This window comes from Hemiscyllium ocellatum, chromosome 6 (assembly GCF_020745735.1).
Source record: "Hemiscyllium ocellatum isolate sHemOce1 chromosome 6, sHemOce1.pat.X.cur, whole genome shotgun sequence".
Taxonomy (NCBI): Eukaryota; Metazoa; Chordata; class Chondrichthyes; order Orectolobiformes; family Hemiscylliidae; genus Hemiscyllium; species Hemiscyllium ocellatum.
In genome coordinates this window covers 20516492-20542273 of record NC_083406.1, presented here as the reverse complement: position 1 = coordinate 20542273, position 25782 = coordinate 20516492, and the positions used below count along the sequence as shown (strand labels likewise).

Here is a 25782-nt window from a genome sequence, read left to right as displayed (position 1 = left end):
ATGGTGGCTCAGTGGTTAGTACTGCTGCCTCCCAGCACCGGGGACCCAGTTTCAAATCCCGCCTTGGGCAACTGTCTATGTGGTTTTTGCACATTCTCCCCATGTCTGCCTGGGCTTCCTCCAGGTGCTCTGGTTTCCTCCCACAATCCAAAGGTGTGAAGTCAGGTGAATTGGCCATGCTAAATTGTCCATAGTTTTAGCTGCATTAGTCAGGGATAAATATAGGGTAGCGGAATGAGTCTGGGTGGGTTATTCTTGGGAGGGTCAGTGTGGACTTGTTGGACCAAATGGCCTGTTTCCACACTGTAGGAAATCTAATCTTATCCATAGGGTCAGAAGTGAGGATGCTCAGTGATGATTGCACAATGTCTACCATATATGGAATGTGCTGCCTGAGAGGGTGACGAAGGCAAATACTCTCTCAATATTTATGAAGCATTGGGCCACGCACAGGACAGAGGCAATGGTCCAAGACCAGATAAATGGGGTTGCTACAGTTTGGTGTTAATCAGCAAAAACATGGTGGGCTGACGGGCCTGCATCTATGCTATATTACTCTATTTACCACTCTTCAGATATTGAAATAGTCCATGTTGATAGACAGCAAGACCTGAACAGCATCCAGGCTTGGCCTGATAAATGGCAAGTAACATGTGCAAGGCAATCACCAGACAGTTAATATCCCCATTAATAACTGAGTCCCCAGCATCTGCCCATGGTGCGCCAGCTACTTGCCTAGATGGTAATCCAAGATGGAGGATGGGAAAAATTTCTGGTTGTAACAACTGCTTTTATTTTTTGAGTTATTTTAGATGTTGGAAGTGATTTCCTTGAATCCCAGGAGCAGAAATTACTGTTTTATATGTTGTTGCATTGTTTTAGAACTTTAGAGAAAAAAAAAGTCAAAACAACGATACTTTTAAAAGGGAGAGAAACAGACAAAGGAAGCACATGGTGAAGTCAGTGCAGGAGAGATAGAGGAGGAAACCTACACTGCTAACTGACACAGCAGTGAACCTGCACAGTTACTGCCTTTGCCTTTTGAATTAATGTATCTCTGGACATTGTTAATTTTCCCAGACGCACTCCAAACAATGAAATTCACAACTCCTCTTTTGAGGAACCTGTTTGGCAGAGGTCACAGCACAGAAACAGAAGTGAATAGTTTGAAGTTTTAATAGTTTTAGGCCTTACAGTAAGTCTGCAGTAATGAGTAGAGTGGGTTATTTCTTGATTATGTTTTATTGAGATATGTCCCTTGATTAATTTTAAAATATATGCCATAAGTTTTAATTTAACCTGGACCAGTGTTTTGTCGAGTAATAAGACAGTGCTATTTTCTGGGTCTGCAGATTGAAAGAAGCAAAAATGACCTTCAGTCGGATGTGGGAGTTTAGGGAGAGTTTACAGGTTCCTGAGGATTTTTTTCTGCAATAAATGTAATTGGTAGCGAATCCTATCAGATCGCCTCTGTCTCTCCAACTGATCCATTCGGTGAGGAATTTACAAGAGCAAAGGGATGGGATGGATGGCAGTAACAAAAAGGGGGAAAAGTCTCAGATCTGTCAAATAGATGTGTTAACTCCAGGAAAGGTAAGAGAGGTAGGCAGGTAGTGCAGGACTCTTCTGTGGCTATCCCCATTTCAAACAAGTATGTTGTTTTGGAAAATGTAGAGGATTATGGATTCTCTGGGGAACATAGTACGAACAGCCAAGTTTCTGGTATTGAGATTGGCTGTAACGCAATGAGGGGTACATCTGGTTCCAAGAGATCGATTGTGTTGGGTACACTCTAGTCAGGGGTACATACAGATTTTTCTGTGGCCAGCAGCAAAAATCCGAATAGTGTGTTTCTTCCCTCGTGCCAGCTGTCTCCGAGGGTGCAGAATGTTCTCAAGGGGGAGATGGACCAGCAGGAGGTCATTGTGCACATGGAAGCAATGCCATAGGAAGGGAAAAGGTTGAAATTCTCAAGAGTTAGGCAGGAATTTAAAAAGGAGGTCCTCAAGAGTAGTAATATCTGGATTACTCCCGGCTACAAACTGAGGGCAGAAATAGGAGGGTAGAGCAGATGAATATATGGGAGAAGGATTCACATTTTTGGATCATTTGGAAGCTCTTTTGGGGTAGAAGTGACCTGTACAAGAAGGACGGATCGCACCTAAATTGGAAGTGGACTCGAATACTGACAGGGAAATTTGCAAGAGGTGCTCGGGAGAATTTAAATTAGTGAGGTGAGGGTGGGATGGGACCCAGGGAGATCGTGAGGAAAGAGATCAATCTGACACTGATACAGTTGAGAATAAGCGAGTCAAACAGTCAAGGCAGGCAGGGACAAAGCAGAGAACAAGGTAGGACTGATCAATTAATTTGCATTTATTTCAATGCAAGAGGTCTAACAGGGAAGGCAGATGAACTCAGGGCATGGTTTGAAACATGGGACTGGGATATCATAGCAATTAGAGCAACATGGCTCAGGGATGGACAGGATAGCTTAATGTTCCAGAATACAAATGCTACAAGAAGGACGGAAAGGGAGGCAAAAGAGGAGGGGGAGTGGTGTTTTTAATAAGGGATAACATTACAGCTGTACTGAGGGAGGATATTCCCGGAACAGGGAATCCAGGGAAGTTATTTGGGTGAAACTGAGAAATAAGAAAAGGATGATCACCTTATTGGGATTGTATTATAGACCCCCTAATAATCGCTTGGAAATTGAGAAATAATTTTGTAAAGAGATCTCTATTATCTATAAGAATAATAGGATGGCTATGGTAGGGGATTTTAACTTTACAAACGTAGACTGGGACTACCATAGTGTTAAGAGTTTAGATGGAGAGGAATTTAAGTATGTAAAGAAAATTTTCTGATTCAGTATGTGGATGCACCTATGAGAGAAGGTGCAAAACTTGACCTGCTCTTGGGCAATAAGGCAAGGCAGGTAACTGAGGTGTCAGTAGGGGAGCACTTTTGGGGCCAGCGACCATAATTCTATTAGTTTTAAAATAGTGATGGAAAAGCATAGACCAGATCTAACAGTTGAAGTTCTAAATTGGAGAAAGGCCAATTTTGATAGTAATAGGCAAGAACTTTCGAAAGCTGATTGGGCACAGATGTTTGCAGGTAAAGGGATGGCTGGAAAATAGGAAGCCTTCAGAAATGAGATAACAAGAATCCAGAGAAAGTATATTCCTGTTAGGGTGAAAGGAAAGGTTAGTAGGTATAGGGAATACTGCATAACTAAAGAAATTGAGGGTTTGGTTAAGAAAAAGAAGGAAGCGTATGTCCAGTATAGACAGGATAGATCAAGTGAATCCTTAGGGTATAAAGGCAGTAGGAGTATACTTAAGAGGGAAATCAAGAGGGCAAAAATGGGATATGAGATAGCTTTGGCAAATAGAGTCAAGGAGAATCCAAAGGGTTTTTACAAATGTATTAAGGACAAAAGGGTAACTCGGGAGAGAATATGGCCCCTCGAAGATCATCAAGGCAGCCTTTGTGTGGAAATGAGATAGATACTAAATGAGTATTTTGCATCAGTATTTACTGTGGAAAAGGACATGAAAGATATAGACTGTAAGGAAGATGGTGGTGACAGCTTGAAAAATGTCCATATTATAAAGGAGGAAGTGCTGCATGTCTTGAAATGTATAAAAGTAGGTACATCCCCAGGACCTGATCAGGTGTACCCTAAAACACTCTGGGAAGCTAGGGAAGTGATTGCTGGGCCTCTTGCTGAGATATTTGTATCATCAATAGTCACAGGTGAGGTGCCAGAAGACTGGCGGTTGGCTAACATGGTGCCACTGTTTTAAGAAGGGTGGTAAGGACAAGCCAGGAAACTATAGACCAGTGAGCCTGATGTTGGTGGGCAAGTTGTTGGGAATCCTGAGGGGCAGAGGATGTACATGTATTTGGAAAAGTAAGGACTGATTAGGGATAGTCAACATGGCTTTGTGCATGGAAAATCGTGTCTCACAAACTTGATTGAGTTTTTTGATGAAGGAACAAAGAGGATTGATGAAGGCAGAGTGGTGGAACGTGATTTATATGGAATTCAGTAAGGCGTTCGACAAGGTTCCCCATGGGAGGCTGGTTAGCAGGGTTCGATCTCATGAATACAGTTCTGTAGCTTTGGATACAGAACTGGCTCTGAGGTAGAAGACAAAGGGTGGTGGTGGAGGGTTGTTTTTCGGACAGGGAAGCCTGTGACCAGTGGAGTGCCACAAGGAACGCTGCTGTGTCCACTATTTTTCATCATTTATATAAACGATTGTATGTGAGCAGAAGAGGTATAATTAGTAAGTTTGCAGATGATGCCAAAATTGGAGGTGCAATGCATAGCGAAGAAGGTTACCTCCAATTACAATGGGATCTTGATCAGATGGGCCAGTGGGCAGATGGAGTTTAATTTACATAAATGTGAGGTGCTGCATTTTGGGAAAACCAATCTGAGCAGGACTTATACACTTAATGGTAAGGTCCTAGGGAGTGTTGCTGAACAAAGAGACCTTGGAGTGCAGGTTCATAGCTCCTTGAAAGTACCCACTGCTGCAGCTGCATTGATAGTTGCAGTTGCAGGGAGATGAGGTAGTGAAGAAGATTTGGTATGCTTTCCTTTTTTTTGGTCAGAGTATTGAATACAGGAGTTGGGAGGTCATGTTGCGGCTGCACAGAACATTGGTTAGGCCATTGTTGGAATATTGCGTGCAGTCCTGGTCTCCTTCCTATCGGAAAGGTGTTACGAAATTTGAAAGGGTTCAGAAAAGATTTTTGAGGATGTTGCCAGGGTTGGAGGATTTGAGTTGTAGGGAAAGGTTGAATAGGCTGAGGCTGTCTTCCTTGGAGTGTCGGAGGCTGAGAGGTGACCTTATAGAGGTTTACAAAATCCTGAGGGGTATGGATAGGATAAATAGACCAAGTCTTTTCCCTGAGGTGGGAGAGTCAAGAACTAGAGGGCATTGGTTTAGGGTGAGAGAAGAAAGATATAAAAGAGACTTAAGGGTCATCTTTTTCATGCAGAGGATGGTGTGTCTATGGAATGAGCTGCCAGAGGAAGTGGTGGAAGCTAGTACAATTGCAACATTTAAAAGGCATCTGGATGGGTGTACGATTAAGAAGGGTTTGAAGGGATATGGTCTGGGTGCTGGCAAATGGAACTAGATTGGGTTGGGATACTGGTCAGCATGGACGTGTTGGACTGAAGGGTCTGTTTCTGTGCTGTACATCTCTATGACTCTGACTGCAACTCCAACAACACTAAAAGCTTGACACCATTCAAGAAAGTAATTCATTGACTGGCATCCCTTAAATGGCATCTACCACCTTCAACATTCATTCCCTTTACTATCAATGCAGTTGCAGCACTGGGTACCATTTACAGGGGAATGCGATGCAGGACCTCATCATGGCCCTTCAACAGAACTTCCAAACCTGTGGCCTCAACCACCTCACAGGACAAGTACTGCAGATATGTGGGAGCATCACCGTTTGCAGGTTCCCCTTCAAACCATAACCATCCTACCTTGAACCTATGTCATGTCAAAATCCTGGGACTTAACTTCCCAATAGCACCAACTGTACTCCAAGGATTGCCTGTGGTTCCAGAAGGGAGCTATTCACCCCTGTCTCCAGGGCATAAGGGAATTAAGAAATAAATGCTGACCTATCTATAAATTAATAGCTCCAGAGTTCAGAATAGCATAAGAGCATCTTCATTTTCTGCATTCTCCTTCACTTTTCTCCATAACCTATACTTTGCCAGCTTTCAGCTGCATTACATTTGAATTAAAGCAAAATACAGTAGATGCTAGAAATCTGAAACCAGTGTGCTGGAGAAACTCAGCAATTCTTGCAGCATCTTTGGAGAGAGTAATGGCATTATCAATTTGAGGCTCTCTCTCCTGGCATTTGTTGCCAGACCTCCTGAGTTTCTCCAGCATTTTCTTGGTAATTATAATAATTTGATTATTTGTATTTTAATATAAAATGTAAGTAAAACTGATGTCTGTCAGAGATTTTTGTGAAATTTCATGCAGTTATGAATATTTAACCATCACATTCAAGCAATAACTATTACTGAATATGTTTCAATATAATACTTCATCAAATGGACTGTTGTTTCAGCTTATTTGCATCCATTTGTAAATCATGTTTCCTTTACATTTAAATTGTTGCAGGTTTCTTCACTTTTGGTTTCTAAGACCTGTGTGCTTGATTTTATTTTCCCTGTGGTATTTTAAGCCATGAGTTAATATGTTGGCTTTGATCAGAATAACATTAACAAGTTTGATTTAAATGCAGGAATTCTTTCACTTTTCTCGTCAGTTTATGATCACCAGGTTTGTGAAGGTTTGTAGCTCAGGTTGAGGTTTGGGGTGTAGATTTGCTCGCTGAGCTGTAGGTTTGATATCCAGACATTTCATTACCTGGCTAGGTAACATCATCAATGGTGACCTCCAAGTGAAGCGAAGCTGTTGTCTCCTGCTTTCTATTTATATCTTTCTCCTGGATGGGGTTCCTGGGGTTTGTGGTGATGTCATTTCCTGTTCACTTTCTGAGGGGTTGATAGGTGGCATCAAGATCTATGTGCTTGTTTATGGTGTTGTGGTTGCAGTGCCAGGCCTCTAAGAATTCTCTGGCATGTCTTTGCTTAGCCTGTCCCAGGATAGATGTGTTGTCCCAGTCGAAATGGTGGTTTTTGATCAATCCTGTTGCCACCTTTGATTTGATGCCTGTGGTGTTGCTCAGCCATGTTGACCAAGGCTAAACTTAAAATGAACTTATTGAATACAAACACCTTACACTAGTCCCAGGCGAAGAGCTTAAGAAGTACCTTAACTTAAGAATAACCCTTTGAATCACATTAAGATGACACAAGATTAGCTTGGACAATTCCCTTGCCCCCCTACCCACCACCAACCAACTCTTTCTCAACCCCCCACCATCCCCCCTTAGCTTTCTTGGGAACTAAGGGTTCTCCCTGATGGCCACTCCATGCAGCAGATTATTTAGAAATCAACTGTATGAGGCAAAATTATTCAACTTAGTAGATGGATACTAAAAATACACTGACTGTAAAAAAAAAAAATTCTTCTTGTCAAAAGCTATTGAGTGGAACACATTTCTTCCTCTTTCTCCTGCACTTATTGTTAAAATTTTGATTTGGTACCCAAGACTGACAAATGGATACTTTAAACAAGTCATAAAATTATGGATGGATATTACTGGAGCACATGCCTCTGAAGTATGTTACCGACTCTGTTATGATTAAGCAAATAAAACAATGTCCTGCCAAGAAATGGGATTATTGGTATGTACTATGCACTTCGTAAATTTTTGAGTAGTATGTTGGTATATAGTCCAGGAATCATAGGTTAATTCTGTTGTACTTCATTGCCATGCTGAACTGTCATATTGCTATCACAACAGTTGTATAAAGGACATCTGTTTGTAGGGGGATGCTGTTTAGCTTGATTGGCAAGATTGACCCTGAAGCCAGTTCAGTCCCTCTACCTGTTGTGATTGTTTGTTTGTTTGTGACATGGCGCGTGAGAGGGTGCTGCAAATGTTGCCAAACACTGGGGTCCATGTTTAAGAAGGAACCATATTACATTGGCCATCTATCAGTGCTCAAAATACGTGGGAACAGGAAAAATTCACCTTCAGAATGCTTAGGAAAATTCAAATCATGTAAGAGCTTCAAGTTGAATAGATGAAATCTTTGAAGAGCTGCTGTTCCAATAGCAGGCTGGATCTCTCCCTCATTGCTGGTGAGGAATTCTGTAGTGTGATATTTGGCCAAGTATAATCAAGGCATTGAAAAGAAAGTTAGGTGGTAGCTTGAAAAGGAACGATATGCAGGGTTATGGGGAGAGGATGTAAGAATAGTGCAAAGTGATGCTCAATGAGAGAGTCAGTACAGACATGATGGACCAAATTGCCTATTCCACTGTAACAATTGAGGAGTAGGAGGTTAAAGGGGCCTGTAAACAGAAGCAGCAGAGCCTGTGATTCTTCTGCCTAGCCTTGATTCATAAAGGCATGCCTCTTTCCCTTGACCCACAATTGGTGAGTGGTGTCCTCATGTTATTTATAAAACATTGTTGCTCTCTAATGGTAAGGCATGACTGTGGTCCTTTTGTGACTTTATCTTCCAGAGGTTGTAGGTTAGGAGTAATTCAGCATTCTGCAATTGCCCTGTGTTGCTCAATAACTAACATTTAGGCATGCTCATTATTAGTTAGCATTCACAGGGTTAAATCATAAAGGAAGTAGAATATAGCTGCTGCCTGTTTGACAGAATCGGCGCTGTTTACTTTCCCCACCCCCATTCCGTCATTACCTTCTGTGGTTCCCTTTCACTGCTCGGCGTCTGTAGATGTAAGTGTTCACAGATGTTAGTGAAACATTGACTGAATTACTGTATGTCCATTTTCCTTGCAGATAAGGAAACTGAAGATTGTGACTGCCTCTTATTTATTTTAGAGCAAAAGAATGGTAGTCCTGAATGAATAGGTGTGTTAGTGTTAATAGAAGTACACATTGAGCTAATGGAATTGCAGTCTGTGGAGATGAGTTTCCAATCAGTTTGAAGCCAGGAGTACAGTACCTAGCTATAGCATAGGGCTGGTCGCGTTGGGTTGAGGCATTTTCAGTATAGAGAGCATAGTGTCATCTGGCACACTCAGCCATTTATGAGATACATCAGACTATTGGATTGCTGCCCAGAATATTGCCGCAATACTTGTTGCGATTGGCTGTTCCTTCCATCAAGCATAGTTTCACGAGGAAAGCCAACTCCTTTTTTTAATCTGCAATAGCATGGCTGACTGCAGTATGCTGCCTTGTTAATTCTGCTTCCGTTCTCATCTTGGGTACATTAGAAAGTGCTCCACCGCTTCATGCAATAAAGTAGTGCTGCTGCAAGTGGAGTGAAAGTTACTGTACTAAAACATAATTTTTGTTTTTTTTTGATTTTATCAACAGGTCCGTGATAAAAAGTGCCTTTTCTGGAGTCTGTGTTACTTGGAACTGCTTTTAGGTCAGTCTGCTCTTTCGAGATTTGTTTGCTGCCAATTAAACAAATGTCTGGCCTATCGTGCAACTGAAAACAGAAGACGCCTCTGCTGCATCTTTTAGCTGCTTGCCTCATTTTCAACTGTCCATAACAGCAAAACTGAAGCGAACTGATACATGAGGAACTAAACCAACGTACAAAGAGCGGAGTGCACTGACGGCAGTAAAATCACGAACTGGTAGAGACTCGAGAATGATTATTAATCAACGGGTGTGATTGCATCAAAATAACTTTTTATTGAAAGCAACAAAGTGCTGCATTAGCAAACCTACAATATAAAACAGCCAGACGTGTCACCAACAAGAAGGGGTGAAAAACACGTGACGGAAGGCCTCAAGTCCCAGTCGGTGACCGATCATTTGCTGACTAATTGTCTGTTTTAATGTTGTCTTGCAGCCAGAAAAGCAACTCGCCAGCAGCATTTTATGAAGTAATCTTCTACTTTTATGATCATTAAAAATCATTTGTATATTTTAAGAAAAGAGAGCTATATTTTTGATTTTATTTCTATTAACTGCTGCCTTCCTTACCCAAGAATCCTGATATTGAGTTGTTCTGAACCACATTTCGCTTCCAACGATTTATTATGGCTGTAAACGTTACTCCAGTACGTGACACAAAATGGCTGACATTAGAAGTGTGCAGACAGTTTCAGAGAGGGACATGTTCACGTTCAGACCAGGAATGCAAGTTTGCACACCCACCAAAAAGCTGTCAGGTTGAAAATGGGCGAGTTATTGCATGCTTTGATTCCCTTAAGGTAAGGAATTTTAACATCCAGCTTTTCAATCATGCAGTTTCTAATTTTGTGGCACAGTTCATTGATCTGTTCCAGAACTTTGGCAATTGTAACTGCTTCTTAGAAGTAAGCATTCACGTAAGAAATTGACCATTTTTAACTACGTATTGTGAGTCAGATTCTTTGTTAAAATAAGCACCTGCTAGTAGTAACATTATAATGGTATCTTTTCGGGGACCAAATAAATATTTAGGTAATATTTACATTTTAACTTGTAGCCTTTTTAAAAATTGATGATCTCGCTTACACCTATCACTTGTACTCCTGTGATTTAAAAGCCTTTCTGTATTATCCTGTAGAATATCGCAAGTTATATCTTTGTGAATCCAGACAACCTTACGTTCCTCCGTGTGAAAACATGTTTTGAAAGCAATGGACTGTCTTCCCTCTTGCTCAGCTGCATATCCTCCTTCCTTTCTTCATTTCAGTCTTTGCTGTTTACTGTCCACGGATGCCAAATCTCTCTGCCTGCTCCCCCCTCTCCAAAACCTGATTTCTCTGTTTGCTCAGTCTTGGTCTTCTCATAAAATTGACTCACAGCCCCTCTGCACTTGATCTCAGTCAAATGTAAGGCTGTCTCTGACCACTGCTTAGTTGGTCTTGCCAACTAGATTTTAACGACCTCAATCCCACTGTCTCCCTCCATATTTTGTATGGGAAAACCTCTTTTCCTGGTTCTTTCAATATTTTCCTTCCCAACTCCTCTTCCCACCATGATCCTTCAGTTGTTGTTGGCTTATTTAACTAGTTATGTAACTTTCAAATCATTTTTTCCATCAGAACAGCTATTCTTTTATTCATGTTGTTTGAGCATGTGCACATGCAAATATACACCCTCTTTACTATTCAAAGCAGGGCAGCACAAATTTGTTTCTGATGATGAATAACTAAATGTCATAAATGTAAAGCTCTATTGAGCGATGCAACAGTCTCTCTACTGCCTAAGTCATTATTCAAAGCTCACCCTAGATGGCAGGATATGTTTCTCCATAGCTAATTGCTTCCTCAAACCTGTTCTGCTATCTGCAGCTTTGCTTCCAATCAGCTTCCTCTCCCACTCAATCCAAGTCTCTTATTTTCCAATCCCTTGTTTCTAAATTTATTTAGAGTCATAGAGATGTACAGCATGGAAACAGACCCTTTGGTCCAACCTGTCCACGCTGACCAGATATCCCAACCCAATCTAGTCCCACCTGCCAGCACCTGGCCCAAACCCTTCCTATTCATATACCCATCCAAATGCCTTTTTAAATGTTGCAATTGTACCAGTCTCCACCACATCCTCTGGCAGCACATTCCATGCACATACCACCCTCTGCGTGAAAAAGTTGCTCCTTAGGTCTCTTTTGTATCTTCCCCTCTCACCCTAGACCTACGCCTTCTAGTTCTGGACTCCCCGACCCCAGGAAAAGACTTTGTCTATTTATCCTATCCATGCCCCTCATAATTTTGTAAACCTTCTATCAGGTCAACCTTCAGCCTCAGGCGATCCAGGGAAAACAGCCCCAGCCTGTTCAGACTCTTCCTATAGCTCAAATCCTCCAACTCTGGCAACATCCTTGTAAATCTTTTCTGAACCCTTTCAAGTTTCACAACATCTTTCCGATAGGAAGGAGACCGGAATTGCACGCAATATTCCAACAGTGGCCTAACCAATGTCCTGTACAGCCACAACATGACCTCCCAACTCCTGTACTCAGTGCTCTGACCAATAATGGAAAGCATACCAAACGCCGCCTTCACTATCCTATCTATTTGCGACTCCACTTTCAAGGAGCTCTGAACCTGCACTCCAAGGTCTCTTTGTTTAGCAACACTCCCTAGGACATAACCATTGAGTGTATAAGTCCTGCTAAGATTTGCTTTCCCAAAATGCAACACCTCGCATTTATCTGAATTAAACTCGATCTCCACTCCTCAGCCCATTGGTTCATCTGATCAAGATGCTGTTGTAATCAGAGGTAACCTTCATCACTGTCTACTACACTTCCAATTTTGGTGTCACCTGCTAACTTAGTAACTATACCTCTTAAGCTCACATCCAAATAATTTATACAAATGACGAAAAGTAGTGGGCCCAGCACTGATCCTTATGGCACTCCACTGGTCACAGGTCTCCAGTCTGGAAAATCAACCCTCCACCACCACCACCACCACCCTCTGTCTTCTATCTTTGAGCCAGTTCTTTATCCAAATGGCTAGTTCTCCCTTTATTCCATGAGATCTAATCTTGCTAATTGGTCTCCCATGGGGAACCTTGTTGAACACCTTACTGAAGTCCATATAGATCACATCGACTGCTCTGTTCTCATCAATCATCTTTATTACTTCTTCAAAAAATTTAATCAAGTTTGTGAGACTCGATTTTCCATGCACAAAGCCATGTTGACTATCCCTAATCAGTCCTTGCCTTTCCAAATACATGTACATCCTGTCCCTCAGGATTCCACCCAACAACTTGCCCACCTCTGAACTCAGGCTCACCGGTCTATAGTGCCCTGGCTTGTCTTTACCGCCCTTCTTAAATAGTGGCACCACGTTTGCCAACCTCCAGTCTTCCGGCACCTCACCTGTGACTATCGATGATACAAATATCTCAACGAGAGGTCCAGCAATCGCTTCCCTTGCTTCCCACAGAGTTCTCGGGTACACCTGATCCGGTCCTGGGGATTTATCCACCTTTAACCGCTTCAAGACATCCAGCACTTCCTCGTCTGTAATCTGGACATTTTGCAAGATGTCACCATCTATTTCCCTACAGTCTATATCTTCCATATCCTTTTCCACAATAAATACTGATGCACAATATTCATTTAGTGTCTCCCCCATTTTCTGTGGCTCCACACAAAGGCTGTCTTGCTGATGTTTGAGGGGCTCTATTCTCTCCCTAGTTACCCTTTTGTCCTAATATGATATTCTTGTCAAACTGATTCTTCTGTCAAATTCGTCTCCTGCTCCCAAATTTCTTCTTCAATGTACTACCATTCCTGGCCCCGTAGTAGCTAATACTACTCCCTACTTTGAAGCACTATCTTTTCCTTTCGGGACTGCTGCTATTAAATCCATTTTGCTTAAATAACTTGCCTTTGACCCCTCCATTGCTCATAATTTTTCTATAAAGTTACAATGATTGTTATGTCGTAATTCTGTTATGGCCATAGTGTTTTGCTCATGGTGTTCTGTTCCTCCTCTTCTGCCTTAATATCTTGCAGCAATCAACGCTGGTTACTTATGACATCACATTTTCCTGTAGCAGATTCCTATAGTTCCCTAATGTGGCTCGACTTCTGCATATGTGGACAGAATGAGCACATCTTGAGCAATGGTTTCTCCTTTCTCTTCACTGTATTATCTTGTGGGATTCTTCTTAAAATCTTTACCCATGTCTTCCTTCTCCAGAATATTTTTCTGACCCTTGGCCACATGAAGTCAGCTTCCATATACGTGCTAATGATATCACATTGCATCTTTGTACCAGTTATCCTGATCCTGTCATTTCTCTGCCATCAGACTGCCCATCTGGCATCAAATATGGAAACCTTATTTCTTTTGAAGACCAGAGAATCAAACCCATCCGTTTGATGCTCATTGCAAACTCATACTGACTCTGTCTTTTGCTTTGACCTCTCTCTCTTTGAGCAGAATGATTTGATAAATCAATCATGAACTTGCTTGGAATTCTGCGTTATCTCTGTCACTGATTGCTGTTTGTTTATACCTGAGTAACATTGTTTGTCTCTTTTCATACTTTATCTGTTCCGGTGCCAAATGTCCTGTCAGTGGTTTTGACACTTATGAATTTAGTTTGTTCCGACGTTCTCCCTGCAACCTTTCCTTTAATTATATAAACTCCCAATTTATCCAAGATGCAGTTGCTTTACCAGTACTGCGCTATCTTCATTGAAGAGTAAGGCTCTTGTGGCACAATGGTAATGTCCTTACCCGGGCTTTCTGGAGCAGAGGTTCATGTCCTGCCTTCTCCAGAGATGTTTTATAGCATCATTGAGCAGGTTGATGAGAACATATAAGATGGGTTCTTAGAGCTCTCGTGGCACACCGGCAGAGACAGTACTTCTGGGCCTGAAAACCAGTGTCCATCACCTGACCCAGAGGTGTTTTATAACACATCAGAACCTTTTTTTTTCCAAAAAAGATGTGATGATTCTTAAGGTTGATGTTGTACAGTGGTAATATCCCTACCTTTTTAAGCCAGAAGACCTGTGTGTTTGGGTCCTAGCTGCCCCAGACGTGTATTAACACCTCTGAAAAGGTTGATTAAAAATAAAGCTGGGTTCGTCACGTGGTACTTAAAGTTTAAAAATCATACAGCACCAGGTTATAGCTTTCAGATGGCTTCCAAATCAACCTTTTGGACTATAACCTGGTATTGTGTGATTTTTAACTTTGTACACTCCAGTCCAACACTGGCATCTCCAAATTATGGTATTTAAAGCACCTTCAAAGTCTTCAGAGGCAATTGGGCACCACAGCATTTGCAGTGCATTACTTCTCCCTCCAACTCCATTTTGCTATAACCCCTCTATTTTCCTAGCTTGCCTCAATTAGTGGTGGTATTGTACTGCCCCTCTTTTATAATTTATTTGTTTAGTTGATTAATTGGGCAATAGTATTTTTTAAATGAAAGAACTTGTTTCTTGCCCAGTGGGGAATTGACTTTCCAACTAAAAGATCTTTCATAAATTGGCTTCATATAAGTAATTTGTTTCCTGAAGTAATTACACGTCATTTCATTGCCCATTTACATCTAAATTGAGAGGACAGCATATTTAGAAACCTCAACCCTTTTCAAAATGCTAATTGCAAGATGAGAAAATCACCATTCAGACAACTTGTCCTTTCAGAAAGAAACAACACACTCTCGTCATCTTCAAACTATCCAAAGGTGTTTCACTTAATTCCAGGAAGATTCCTTCTTTTACATTACCTCTGCCTCTAAGTCCATTAACTATTTATGTAAATAAATTTTGATATTATTGAGTTTTGCGGTTCATTAGTTTGGGCCTGTGCTTTTACTGCCATTTTTTGATTTTTTTGGGGAGCTCAGTTAGTTTTGTTAGCTGGATAACTTGGTTTATGATGCCAACAACATAGGTTTAATTCCTGCACTAGCTAAGGTTACCATGAAGGCCGTGCCCCTTGTCTGAGGCATCGTGAGCCTCCGGTTAAACTCCCAACCGGTTCAGCCTCTCTAAGGAGAGAGAAACCATAGGTGCTAAGGGATTATGGAGACTTTACTGTTTGATTTTGAAGTAGTATTGGTCTACTTTTAACCATTTGATGTTTATACATCAGTTACCTCTTTTCAAAGTTGAAAAGTTTGGACTTTCCCTTTTTTAATCATAGTCACAATTCCTCCCACAGCAGGTACCAGTAAAACTGATAAATTTAGTTAATCTGTTTGCAGGACTTTGTGTACAAAGTCACTGCCAGATTTGTCTGCATAACAAAAACAATATAGGTTTCCATGTGCACAAACTTTACACCATCCTCTCATTAAATCTGTGTCCATGATCCAATATTGCGTGAACAAACTTATCATCTATCTCATTATTGGGAAAACTGAAGTATTGTCTGCATTCTCCACTGCAACTCCTTTCCATAGCTGTTGACTTCATCCTTTCCATCACAGCTAGCTGAGACTGACCATGTTAAATGAGCTTTCTACCACATTTGCATCCAAACTAAAACTGCCTGTTTCTACCTTTGTTAACAACATCCAGCTCTGCCTTCCCTCATATGCTGCTGCAACTGTCATCAGTGATTTTGTTATCTCTATTCCAACACTGTCTGAAATTCAGTTTTCTGCCCTCTGTTACTTCGAAATCCCTCAAACCCCTATGTACTATCTCACACCAAGACCTGTTCACCCGTAAGCTCAATATTGCATTGGCTCCTAGTTACACTGTGCCTTGATGTTAATTATTCTTGCTTTCAGATCCTTCATTGGTTATTCCTGCAACCCAAATGTCCCAGGACCCCTGCAGTCATACAATGCTGGCCTTCTACGCTTGATTTAAATCACCCACCATTAGCAACAATGGCTTCTAAGGCCCTCTGATCCTAAATTTTATTATGAAATGTCTCTATTACTTTCCTCTTTTTTTTAAACCTCCTTTTCCTCATCAGTGATCTGCTTGACCCAGCTTTAATCAGTTGACCTAATATCTCCAAATGTGGCTTGATGTCAATACTTTTTCTGTGATAAGATTTCTGGGAACCACATTGGGACATGTTACAGCAGCATAAGAACTATATACAGTAAATACAAGTTATTCAATTGGAAGTTTTGAATTGTATATAAAATGCTTCAGAAACTTTCTAAGTGATACACTGAAGTACTTTATTAATACATTCCTTATTATTTTCCTTTTAAAACTCTTTTTCTTTGATACAATGATCTGACTCCTAAGATGCTTATACATAGTCCCCAGGGCTTGAATGGTTGCCTTGTGACTCAGTGCCCATTGCTTCACTAAAGTGTGATTTGCTGAGCATAGTCTCAGATGAGAAATGTTAGGAATGAAGAAGGTAGAGAATACTTTCCCACTCTTGCACTCAGAACAACACAAACCAGGATCCAGTTGTGGAATGAATCTTGACTATTGTCTCAACTATGTACAACTGTGACTTTTTTTTACAATGCTTAACGGTGTGAGCAGTTTTATTTTAATTATGTTTGATGAGGACTGTTTGTTCATAGGGTAGGCGTTGGATTCCAACTGAGGTAATTCACTTCCTTTGGACCCTTTACACCTCTGGTCAGCAAGGAGATGGCTTAGTTCCTTGCTGTTTCTGTAGCATCTTGCATCAGGCATGTTGGCTGCTACATTTCCTGCAAGAAGGATTACATTGTCGATAGTGCAACATTAGTTTAAAATTTCTTCAGGATACTCTGAGCTTGTGAAAGTTTCCATAGAAATGTAAGCTTGTTCATTCTTTTCCCTCAATTCAAGCTCAACTCCCAGGGATGAAATAGCTGCCGCAGCTCACTTCCATTGAGGTCATGTTTGAAATTGGAGCAGCTTTTGTGTAAAATGCTTTTAGGCATTTTCTATTTCTGTTTAAGTTGGCTCACTGCTTTAAGTGGGCTGTTGTACAAAGGTTTGTCATTGGGTTGATTTTAACTTCTGTTTACTGAAATATGATCCAGCACTTGTTGGCATGCTTTCACCGAGATGAAACCATTTTATGAACCAGTTTAATCAAGGTACTGTGACTGATATTCCACCTAAAATAAGAAGGTAGGAAGAGCTAACCCCTGCATGCTAGATAGTGAACTTATTTCTTAACTTTGGACATTTTGCATATATTATTCACAAACCAAAAACTGTTCTCAACACACCTGTTAAGTTTTTTTTCCCTTATGAATCTGAAACTGGTGTTTCATTGGGAGAGATTAAAAATTGAATGTGAAAGTTTTGCTCCCATCAATTTTCTACCTTGGGAAAAGGCAAGTATAAGATATTCTAATGTAGAAACTAGAAATCTAACTTTTTTTATTCTCAGTATCTTACTAATTTTCAATAATTTAAATAAATACCAACAGAAACTTTCATTTACATGCCTTTTAATATAGTGAGGCCTTCCCTGGCATTTCAGAGGAGCATTGTCAAACTTGGTAGTGAGCCACATAACCTTATAGTCAGTTATCCTGAAATTTTTTGTCAGAAGTAGGCTTCAAGGATTATATGAAAGAGACCAAGAGTGATGGTGAGGTGGATCATGGGGGAGAATGAGGAAGTCAATTTGGCACAACCTTTAAACTATCCAAAGGGATTTTTTTCTCCTCTTTTCCCTTCCCATCACTCTTATCATCTTTTCAACCTGCAAATGTTTCTGGGAAGATTCCAGGATTAGATATTGCACTCTAAATGCCTATCTTTACATTAGAAATTTGTCATGACACAAGGAGTAGTCAATATAGATGAGAAAAAATATAAAATTTACCTTTTGACTACACTGTACACCACACACACACACACACACACACACACACACACACACACACACACACACACACACACCACTCGTTTTCATTTGAAAAGAATATTCGGAATTGAACATTGAAGATGTTGGAAATATCAGCAAGTAACGTTTGTGGAGAAAACAAAGTTAGTGTTTCAGTTAAATTACCTTCTGTTAATTTTAATAACCCAAATTAATGTTCTTCATTATCATGTATTAATATTTCCAATTCAAAAACAGTTCTTCTCATATGCCTTGTTGAGAAGCCAAAACATTATCCAATCTTTCCTAATAGCTTAGACACAGTCATATGGATGTACAGCATTGAACAAACCCTTCGGTCCAACCTGTCCATGCCGACCAGATATCCCAACCCAATCTAGTCCCACTTGCCAGCACCTGGCCCATATCCCTCCAAACCCTTCCTATTCATATACCCATCCAAATGCCTTTTAAATGTTGCAATTGTACCAGCCTCCACCACTTCCTTTGGCAGTTCATTCCACCCGCTGTGCCACCCTCTGTGTGAAAAGTTGCCCCTTAGGTCTCTTTTATATCTTTCCCCTCTCACCCTTAACCTATGTCCTTTAGTTCTGGACTCCCCGACCCCAGGGAAAAGACTTGGTCTATTTATCCTATCCATGCCCCTCATAATTTTGTTAACCTCTATAAGGTCACCCTCAGCCTCCAATGCTCCAGGGAAAACTATCCAGCCTGTCCAGCTGCACCCAACTAGGAATTAGCTGACATGGATCCTACCCATGCACAATCAATTAAGTTACCGAATACCAAAGTCACCTTGTGTCTGTATCCTAACTTGTACCACATTCCTTTCACCATCATCCTGGTGCTTGGCTGTCAACTTTGCAGCATGTCAATTCTAAAATTCTCACTATTGTTCTTGAATTTCTCTATGGACCTATCCTTCCCTATCTCGATAATTTTCATAGCTCGACAAATCTCCAAGATGTCTATGCTCCTCCAATTCAAGCTTTTTGCATATCTCAATTTTACTTAACCCCACCATTGGAAACTCCGCCTTCAGCTCTCTCATCTAGCAACATTAGTAATAATCACTGGGGCAAGATTGTTACCAATTGTTAAAAATGGCAAATTCATGTTGATCAAGCTATATGATATTTTAAGATTAAACGTCTTAACATTAAGACTGAGCAGTGATAGAGACTTAAGAGGCAAATCCTGTACTTTGAAAGCCACTAACCAGTGATTTCTCCTTGCCTCCTACCCGAAGATCTGCAGATCAAGCATCAATTGTTTCAGAAACATGAAAACCCATAACAAAGTCACAATCCTGATTAAATGCCATCTTGAATTGAGGGAAGCCAACAAAGTCAAAGCATTTGTACAATTTTACTACAACAATATTTCCTTATAAATGCAAGTTGTTAGAAGCTTGAAATAAAGTCAGTTTCATGTCAACAGCAAGATGGATCTAACAATATCTTTGTCTATTTTAATTAAAAGTAAAGCAGAAATCCAATAATTTAAGACCCTGTCTTAGTTTCTCCTAGTGCTATAGATCATGCATGTAGCCCATTTAAAAATTCAAATGTCTCAGTACTAGTTGTTCACACAAGTGATTAAACCGCATGAGCGCACTCTCAAAATGGATTGATTAATATTGTGATTCTCACTATTCTAGAAGCTCAACGAACTCAAGTTTTTCACAATAGTAGACCCTGGAAAAAATAAAGTTTGTAACGGATAACTTAAAGTAAAGGTTAATGTTCAAGTCAGACAAAATGATATACATAAAATTATCTTCACGTCTTTCAAGTATTGTAAAAGAATGTTGAGAATGTTTGCCTGCAGCTACTTTTTTTCCCTATCTTTGGACCAGTGATTCGAATTGTCTTTCAAATCCTCTCTTGTGAACAATGAACATTTATTTGATGGGTTGAAATATATAGGAAGAGATCCCCATTTTCATAAGAATTGTGTTTCACACATTTTTTAAAAAAAAGTAGTGTTTTCTTGATTTTGTTATGTTACTAATTGACATTTTATCTGAATTGTTCTAAAACTGGAGATTTGTGCATCAACAAGAAAAAAAGTAAATGTGTAGATGACCCATCCTGTTCTTATCTTCTGTAGCAAATGCAGGGGAGACAATCTTGCCAGAATGGGACTCCTGAGTTCCATCAGGCATTACTTGATGCAAGGTTTGCAGCGTAGTGATCGACCCATGTCTTATAAGATGTAAAGCTGCCACATAATTATTAGGAATGGTTTCTAATAATGGGAAACACAAAATCTTTTATAAACACACAAGAATAGTGTCGATGTTTTTATAAATGAAATTAACACTGACTTATTTTTGTTTTGAAGCAACCTATTTGTACAATTCTTCAGCACAGAATTGGGGCTATTCCAAAGTTTATGCTCCACCTCTCACCCCTCCTCTATCTTTTCATGCATCTTATCAGCAAATCTCTCCATTCCCCCCTCTCATCCTTTCATCTAGCTTCCTCTTCAGATCTCTTCTGCTGTTTTCCTCAACCACTGCATGTGAACGTGAGTTCCACAATCTCACCATTCTGGGAAGAAGGCTTCTCCTGAATTTATAATTTGATTTATGAGCAAGTATTTATGATCCCTGATTATGGCCTTCTACACAATTGGAACCATATCTCTTCATACCAACCGTATCACATCCCTTCATGGTCTAAAAAGTTTTTTTAAAACTACCTCTTTGTCTTTTCTGCTGGAGGAGAGCCCAAGCTTGCCTCAACCATTGCTGTCCCTCTTTAGAGTAATCCAGTCAGTCCCATTTCTCCAGTCCATTCTTCAGTTTGCTTGTCAATTGTTTTTGCAGAAATTTATGCAGCATGTTGTATTCTAAAATAAATACAGATGAGCCTGTTCCATGTCCCAAATGTGATTCATGCTAATCAATGTAGAATGGCATTGATGGTAAAAGCAGAAAACTGCAAATGATAATATTTCGCTTTCTGATTCAAATGCAGCATAGTGGACTGTCCAAAGTGTCAGACTGGAACTTGCAAAGTGTACTAATAGATAAGCCAGAGCTGAAAATGTGTTGCTGGAAAAGCGCAGCAGGTCAGGTAGCATCAAGGAACAGGAGATTCGACGTTTCGGGCATAAGCCCTCCTTCAGACCTCACTTTCTCCTCCTAATAGATAAGCCACCCAAGTTAGTACAGTGGTTGCCATTGATACATCTTTCCATCTAGAAGAGGTAATGCGCACACAGAAAACACATCCGTTAGCTGAAGAAGCCAGTCTTCAGGCAGGTTCTGCCACACATGAAGCTATCTAATATTATTGCTTACATTGATGTCTGTTTTCAAGTCACTTTAACCACTGGTCATTGTGGAGGTATGTACCATCCTCCAAGAGCTGCTGCCATTTTTCTGTCAGCTTGTGATTGCCCCATTCAATATTTAGGTCCTTCAAGTTGGACATGCAACTTTTTTGAAATGGAGCTTTGTTACTTGGTTGATTGACTTGTCATTGTGGACCCCAGATAACAGAATTTATAACCACTTCCAGCACAGTATGATATAGTGTGACTGGGTGGAGCTTTAACACCTTGTTCCATGACCCTAGTTTTCGTGATGGTTATCATTAGGAAGAACCAGTCATAGACCTGAGAGAGAGTTGAGGAACTTTGGACAGTCGGTTTTCCCCATAATCTTGTAAGATACAACTTTGATAGCTGCTTTAATAAGGTTTGTGAAGGTACATTAAAAAGTAATACACCATTCTCTCGTAATTAACACTTGAAGATTAGGTTCACAGCAGAGCCAAGAAAACAGCCAAGCATATCCAGGTTCAGTTGGTACATCAATTAATGGAGTAAAGTATAATCCTAGCACAGCAGTGAGACGGCCTCAGATTGTTGTAGTTTCCTCTGTTTTTGTTTAATGTGATGACTTACACAGCTCATCTCCTGTGGAACAGCTTACTTTTTAACCAGAGAAGGAGACCCTCAAGCAGTTCAGCTAGAATTATCTTCATTGGGTGCCTCTGTTGCTAAGCAATATGTGACCTTCTGAAGCCCAAGTGATGAAGCTTAATTTGCTTAATGCATCCTTGACTGGGTGGTATGGGAGATGATCAAGAGGGGTCAGGGAGATGTCTGTCTCTTGAATACAGTTCAGAGATATGTTCAGATCTATAGGACATCAATTTGACTTTGTGGGGCCATCTGGATGATAGCGCCAAGCACCTTATTGATCCGTTCGTACCTAAACTGTGATTTTGCCATAGGCAACTTGGACTTCTTGATGTCACTTGATCCAGTGTCCAGAACTTGATGACTTCCAAGTTCTGTCAATACAGACATTGATAATTCTGGTAATCCTTTGATGTATAACAGTAATAATAGTTGGAAATGTTAGCATCATTATTTGTGTAAGGGATTTTGATGCATAGCATGTCATCATGTTTGGAACTATAAAGCTTTCAAAGGTTCCCCTTCACTGTTGCTGAAAAGGGAATGATCATTGTTGTGTCTGGGCTGTGATAGGGATGGCCATGGAGTAAAACAAGCAAGCAAAAACCCAAGTGTGCCACCAACCTTCTTCGAACACCACCTGCACACCCTACCCTCAACAAGGTGTGCAATTTGGATTGTTTAGTTGTTTGAGGGCCTACAACTCCATTGTGAAAGTAAATCATCCTCTGTCTTGAAGGTCTGCCTCAGAAGACACTATATTGACTGCACTCCATCAGAAACTAGGTAGGGAAATGAGGCCCTGCGGAGTTGCTGCTGGCAATGTACTTGACTGTTTCAGACAGTTGCTGACTGCCAAGTATGCACCATGCACATGGTAGACTTAAGAACTCATTCTGTGGCAATAGAAGGTGTAATTAACCTCATGATAAAGCCTGTCTCAGCTAATCTGATTTCTTGTTTAAAAAAAGGCAATCTTTTCACACCAAGTTTGCGTAGCTCCCACCCTATTAAGGCTGTCTTGTCTTTGCTTGCTTTGGAATGTGGGTCGTTGTTCCTGTCGGGGCACATAGCCCTCACATTCCAGCTTCCAGTGCGAAAGGTTACCTTCTACTTGTTGCATAGCTGAGGCACGTTTTCAGAAAATGTAGGCTTGCCTAGCATCTGTATGCACCTCTGGATTTCATGGCCTGCCATCTGTGGGAGAGACAATAGTCTTTCTATCTGGAGTCTAATCAGTTGCAGATTATTTCCATGCCAGAGCACAATTCAAAATAATTTTAGCACTCCCTGGTGGCTTTCAAATGCAAGTGAATTGCTATATTAGTCACATAATAGCAATGAGCAGAACTGCAAGAACTAGAATCATGTCTCCATAGTGGTTTGCATTAATCCAGTATTTAAAAATAAATGTTTGAGTCTGCGATGAGTAGAGAAATGAACAAAACCCATCCAATTGTGCATGTGTCGAAAAAAGACCATTAATGGGTGACCACTTGTCAAAATGACGGCTCCTGTTGCTTCTGCTGAATAAATTAACATTGAGACTAAAATCGGCACAATAGTTAGCAATCCATTTAGAACACTTTATTCTTTGTGTTATGTTTTGTAAAACAAAATGGCAGTTTTGTATCAGTTAATGTAGTGTGTGGAGCATTTTAGAATAAAGTCACCATAGTCTCAGAGGACAATAGGGCTGCTCTCTTGAGACAGAGAGAGACAACTAATGATGATTTAACTTGTGGGTCATTACAACTCAGTTGAAGGGAGAGATTAAGAACCTTCATGGTACCTCAGCTGGTATCATTTGGTGATGTCGGTGTTGGACTGGGGTGTACAAAGTTAAAAGTCATAACTCCAGGTTATAGTCCAACAGGTTTAATTGGAAGCAAACTAGCTTTCGAAGCACTGCTCCTTCATCACAGCAATAAATTTGCATAAATTCTGGGTCTTACAATTGTGCCCTCCACAATCACCTGATGAAGGAGCGGTGCTCTGAAAGCTAGTTTGCTTCCAATTAAACCTGTTGGACTATAACCTGGTGTTGTGATTTTCAGCTGGTATGGGAATTGAACTCTCACTGTTGGCATCACTGCCTCACAAACTAGCTGTCCAGTCATAGATGTACAGCATGGAAACAGATCCTTCGGTCCAACCTGTTCATGCCGACCAGATATCCCAATCCAATCTAGGCCCACCTGCCAGCACCTGACCCATATCCCTCCAAACCCTTGCTATTCATGTACCCATCCTGATGCCTTTTAAATGTTGCAATTTTATCAGCCTCCACCACTTCCTCTGGCAACTCATTCCATACACATACCACTTTCTGAGTTGAAAAGTTGCCTCTTAGGTCTCTCTTATATCTTCCCCCCCTCACCCTAAACCTATGCCCTCTCGTTCTGGACTTCCCCATCCCTGGGGAAAGACTTTGTCTATTTATTCTATCCTTGCCCCTCATGATTTTATAAACCTCTATAAGGTCACCCCTCAGCCTCAGACGCTCCAGGAAAAACAGCCTGAACCTATTCAAACTCTCCCTATAGCTCAAATCCTCCAACCCTGGCAACATCCTTGTAAATCTTTTCTGAACCCTTTCAAGTTTCACAACATCTTTCCGGTCGGAAGGAGACCAGAATTGCACACAATATTCTAACACTGGCCTAACCAGTGTCCTGTACAGCCACAACATGACCTCCCAACTCCTGTACTCAGTGCTCTGACCAACAAAGGAAAGCATACCAAACGCTGCCTTCACTATCCTTAGCCAACCTAGCTAGCCTCCTTTTATGGCATCCAATACTGTGCCAACAAATTATTTGCTAATTGTCCAAAGTGGCTGAACACTCAGTTGTGTAGAACTGCTGCTATGTTTCAGCATAAACAGCCTTCTAAAAGTCCGCTATCAAGGATGTCTTACTGCAATTATACAGGACATTGGTGAGACCACATGTGGAGTAATTTGCACGTTCTTGGTTTGCATAGTTGAGGAAGGATGTTCCGACTATGGAGGAAGTGCAACCAAGGATGACCAGACCTGGCAGGACTGACTTATGAAGAGAGACGAGATTGTTTAGGACTCCAGTTAAGAATGACGGGGGCGGGAGGCGGGATTTTCCTTAAAAAAATGGCAATGAATGTTAGATCAGTTAATTTTAAATCTGAGATAAATAAAACTTTCGCTCAACAAACACTTAAGGGATATCAGCCAAAAGTCCAGACGCAGTATTAGGCCACAGATCAGCCATGATCTCATTGAATGGCAGAGCAGATTCAAGGGGCTGAATGGCTGCCTCCTGTTGCTATGTTGCTGTGAAGTTCTCTACCATAGAAAGTGGTTGAAGCCAAAGCACAGTTTTCAAGAAAATGTTAGATATAGTTCTTGGGGCTAAAGGGATCAAAGGATATGGGAAGAAATTGGGAACTGGATACTGAGTTAGATGATCATAGTGAATGGTGGAGCAGGCTCAAAGGTCCACATAGCTTACTCCTGCTCCTACTTGTTCTAATATCATTTTGAGAAGTATCTGGATTCAGAATGAATAGTCACCTTGTCAGCAACACCATCTTTTTTTTTTAAAAGACTCAGATTTTTAAGTCTGTGATTTGAAAAGTTTATCTGCAAAATATTTCTTCAGTTCTAAATGATGTTGCAGTAGATGCTGAATTTATTACCCAGACTTGGCACACGTTGCAGAATAATTTTGTTTTTGTTAAATGTATTGAATAGTTGTTTGTTTCAAACTGCAAATAAAAGGAAGATATAGTTTTGTGAGAATGGTGTGTTTACAAGATTTGATGGAATCCATCTTCCTTTTTCTGCTATTACATAGAAATTGATAGCGTTCAATGCTAAAACAGCAAAATGCATCTGTTCTTTTAATGCTGACCTAGCTGAAACTGCTAGCAGTGTGTATGCTGCATCCTCATTGCCTCTCTCTATAATGAGAACAGTAAATATTTTGATTGTTGTATTATC

At 40.6% G+C, this 25782-nt stretch overlaps 1 protein-coding gene across 10 annotated transcripts in view; it reads left to right on the top strand.

The window, feature by feature from the left end:
- mbnl2 (muscleblind-like splicing regulator 2) overlaps positions 1-25782 on the top strand; it is a 128424-nt gene that overhangs the window by 30339 nt on the left and 72303 nt on the right. For 9 of the 10 annotated variants that reach the window (XM_060825871.1, XM_060825870.1, XM_060825865.1 and 6 more), the window contains one exon: positions 8989-9839. In XM_060825871.1, coding sequence (XP_060681854.1) covers positions 9666-9839 — 174 coding nt within the window. In that variant the 5' untranslated portion in view covers positions 8989-9665. Of the gene's footprint in view, positions 1-8337; positions 8383-8988; positions 9840-25782 lie in introns of those variants that run through there. The other variant, XM_060825867.1, reaches the window with a different exon arrangement.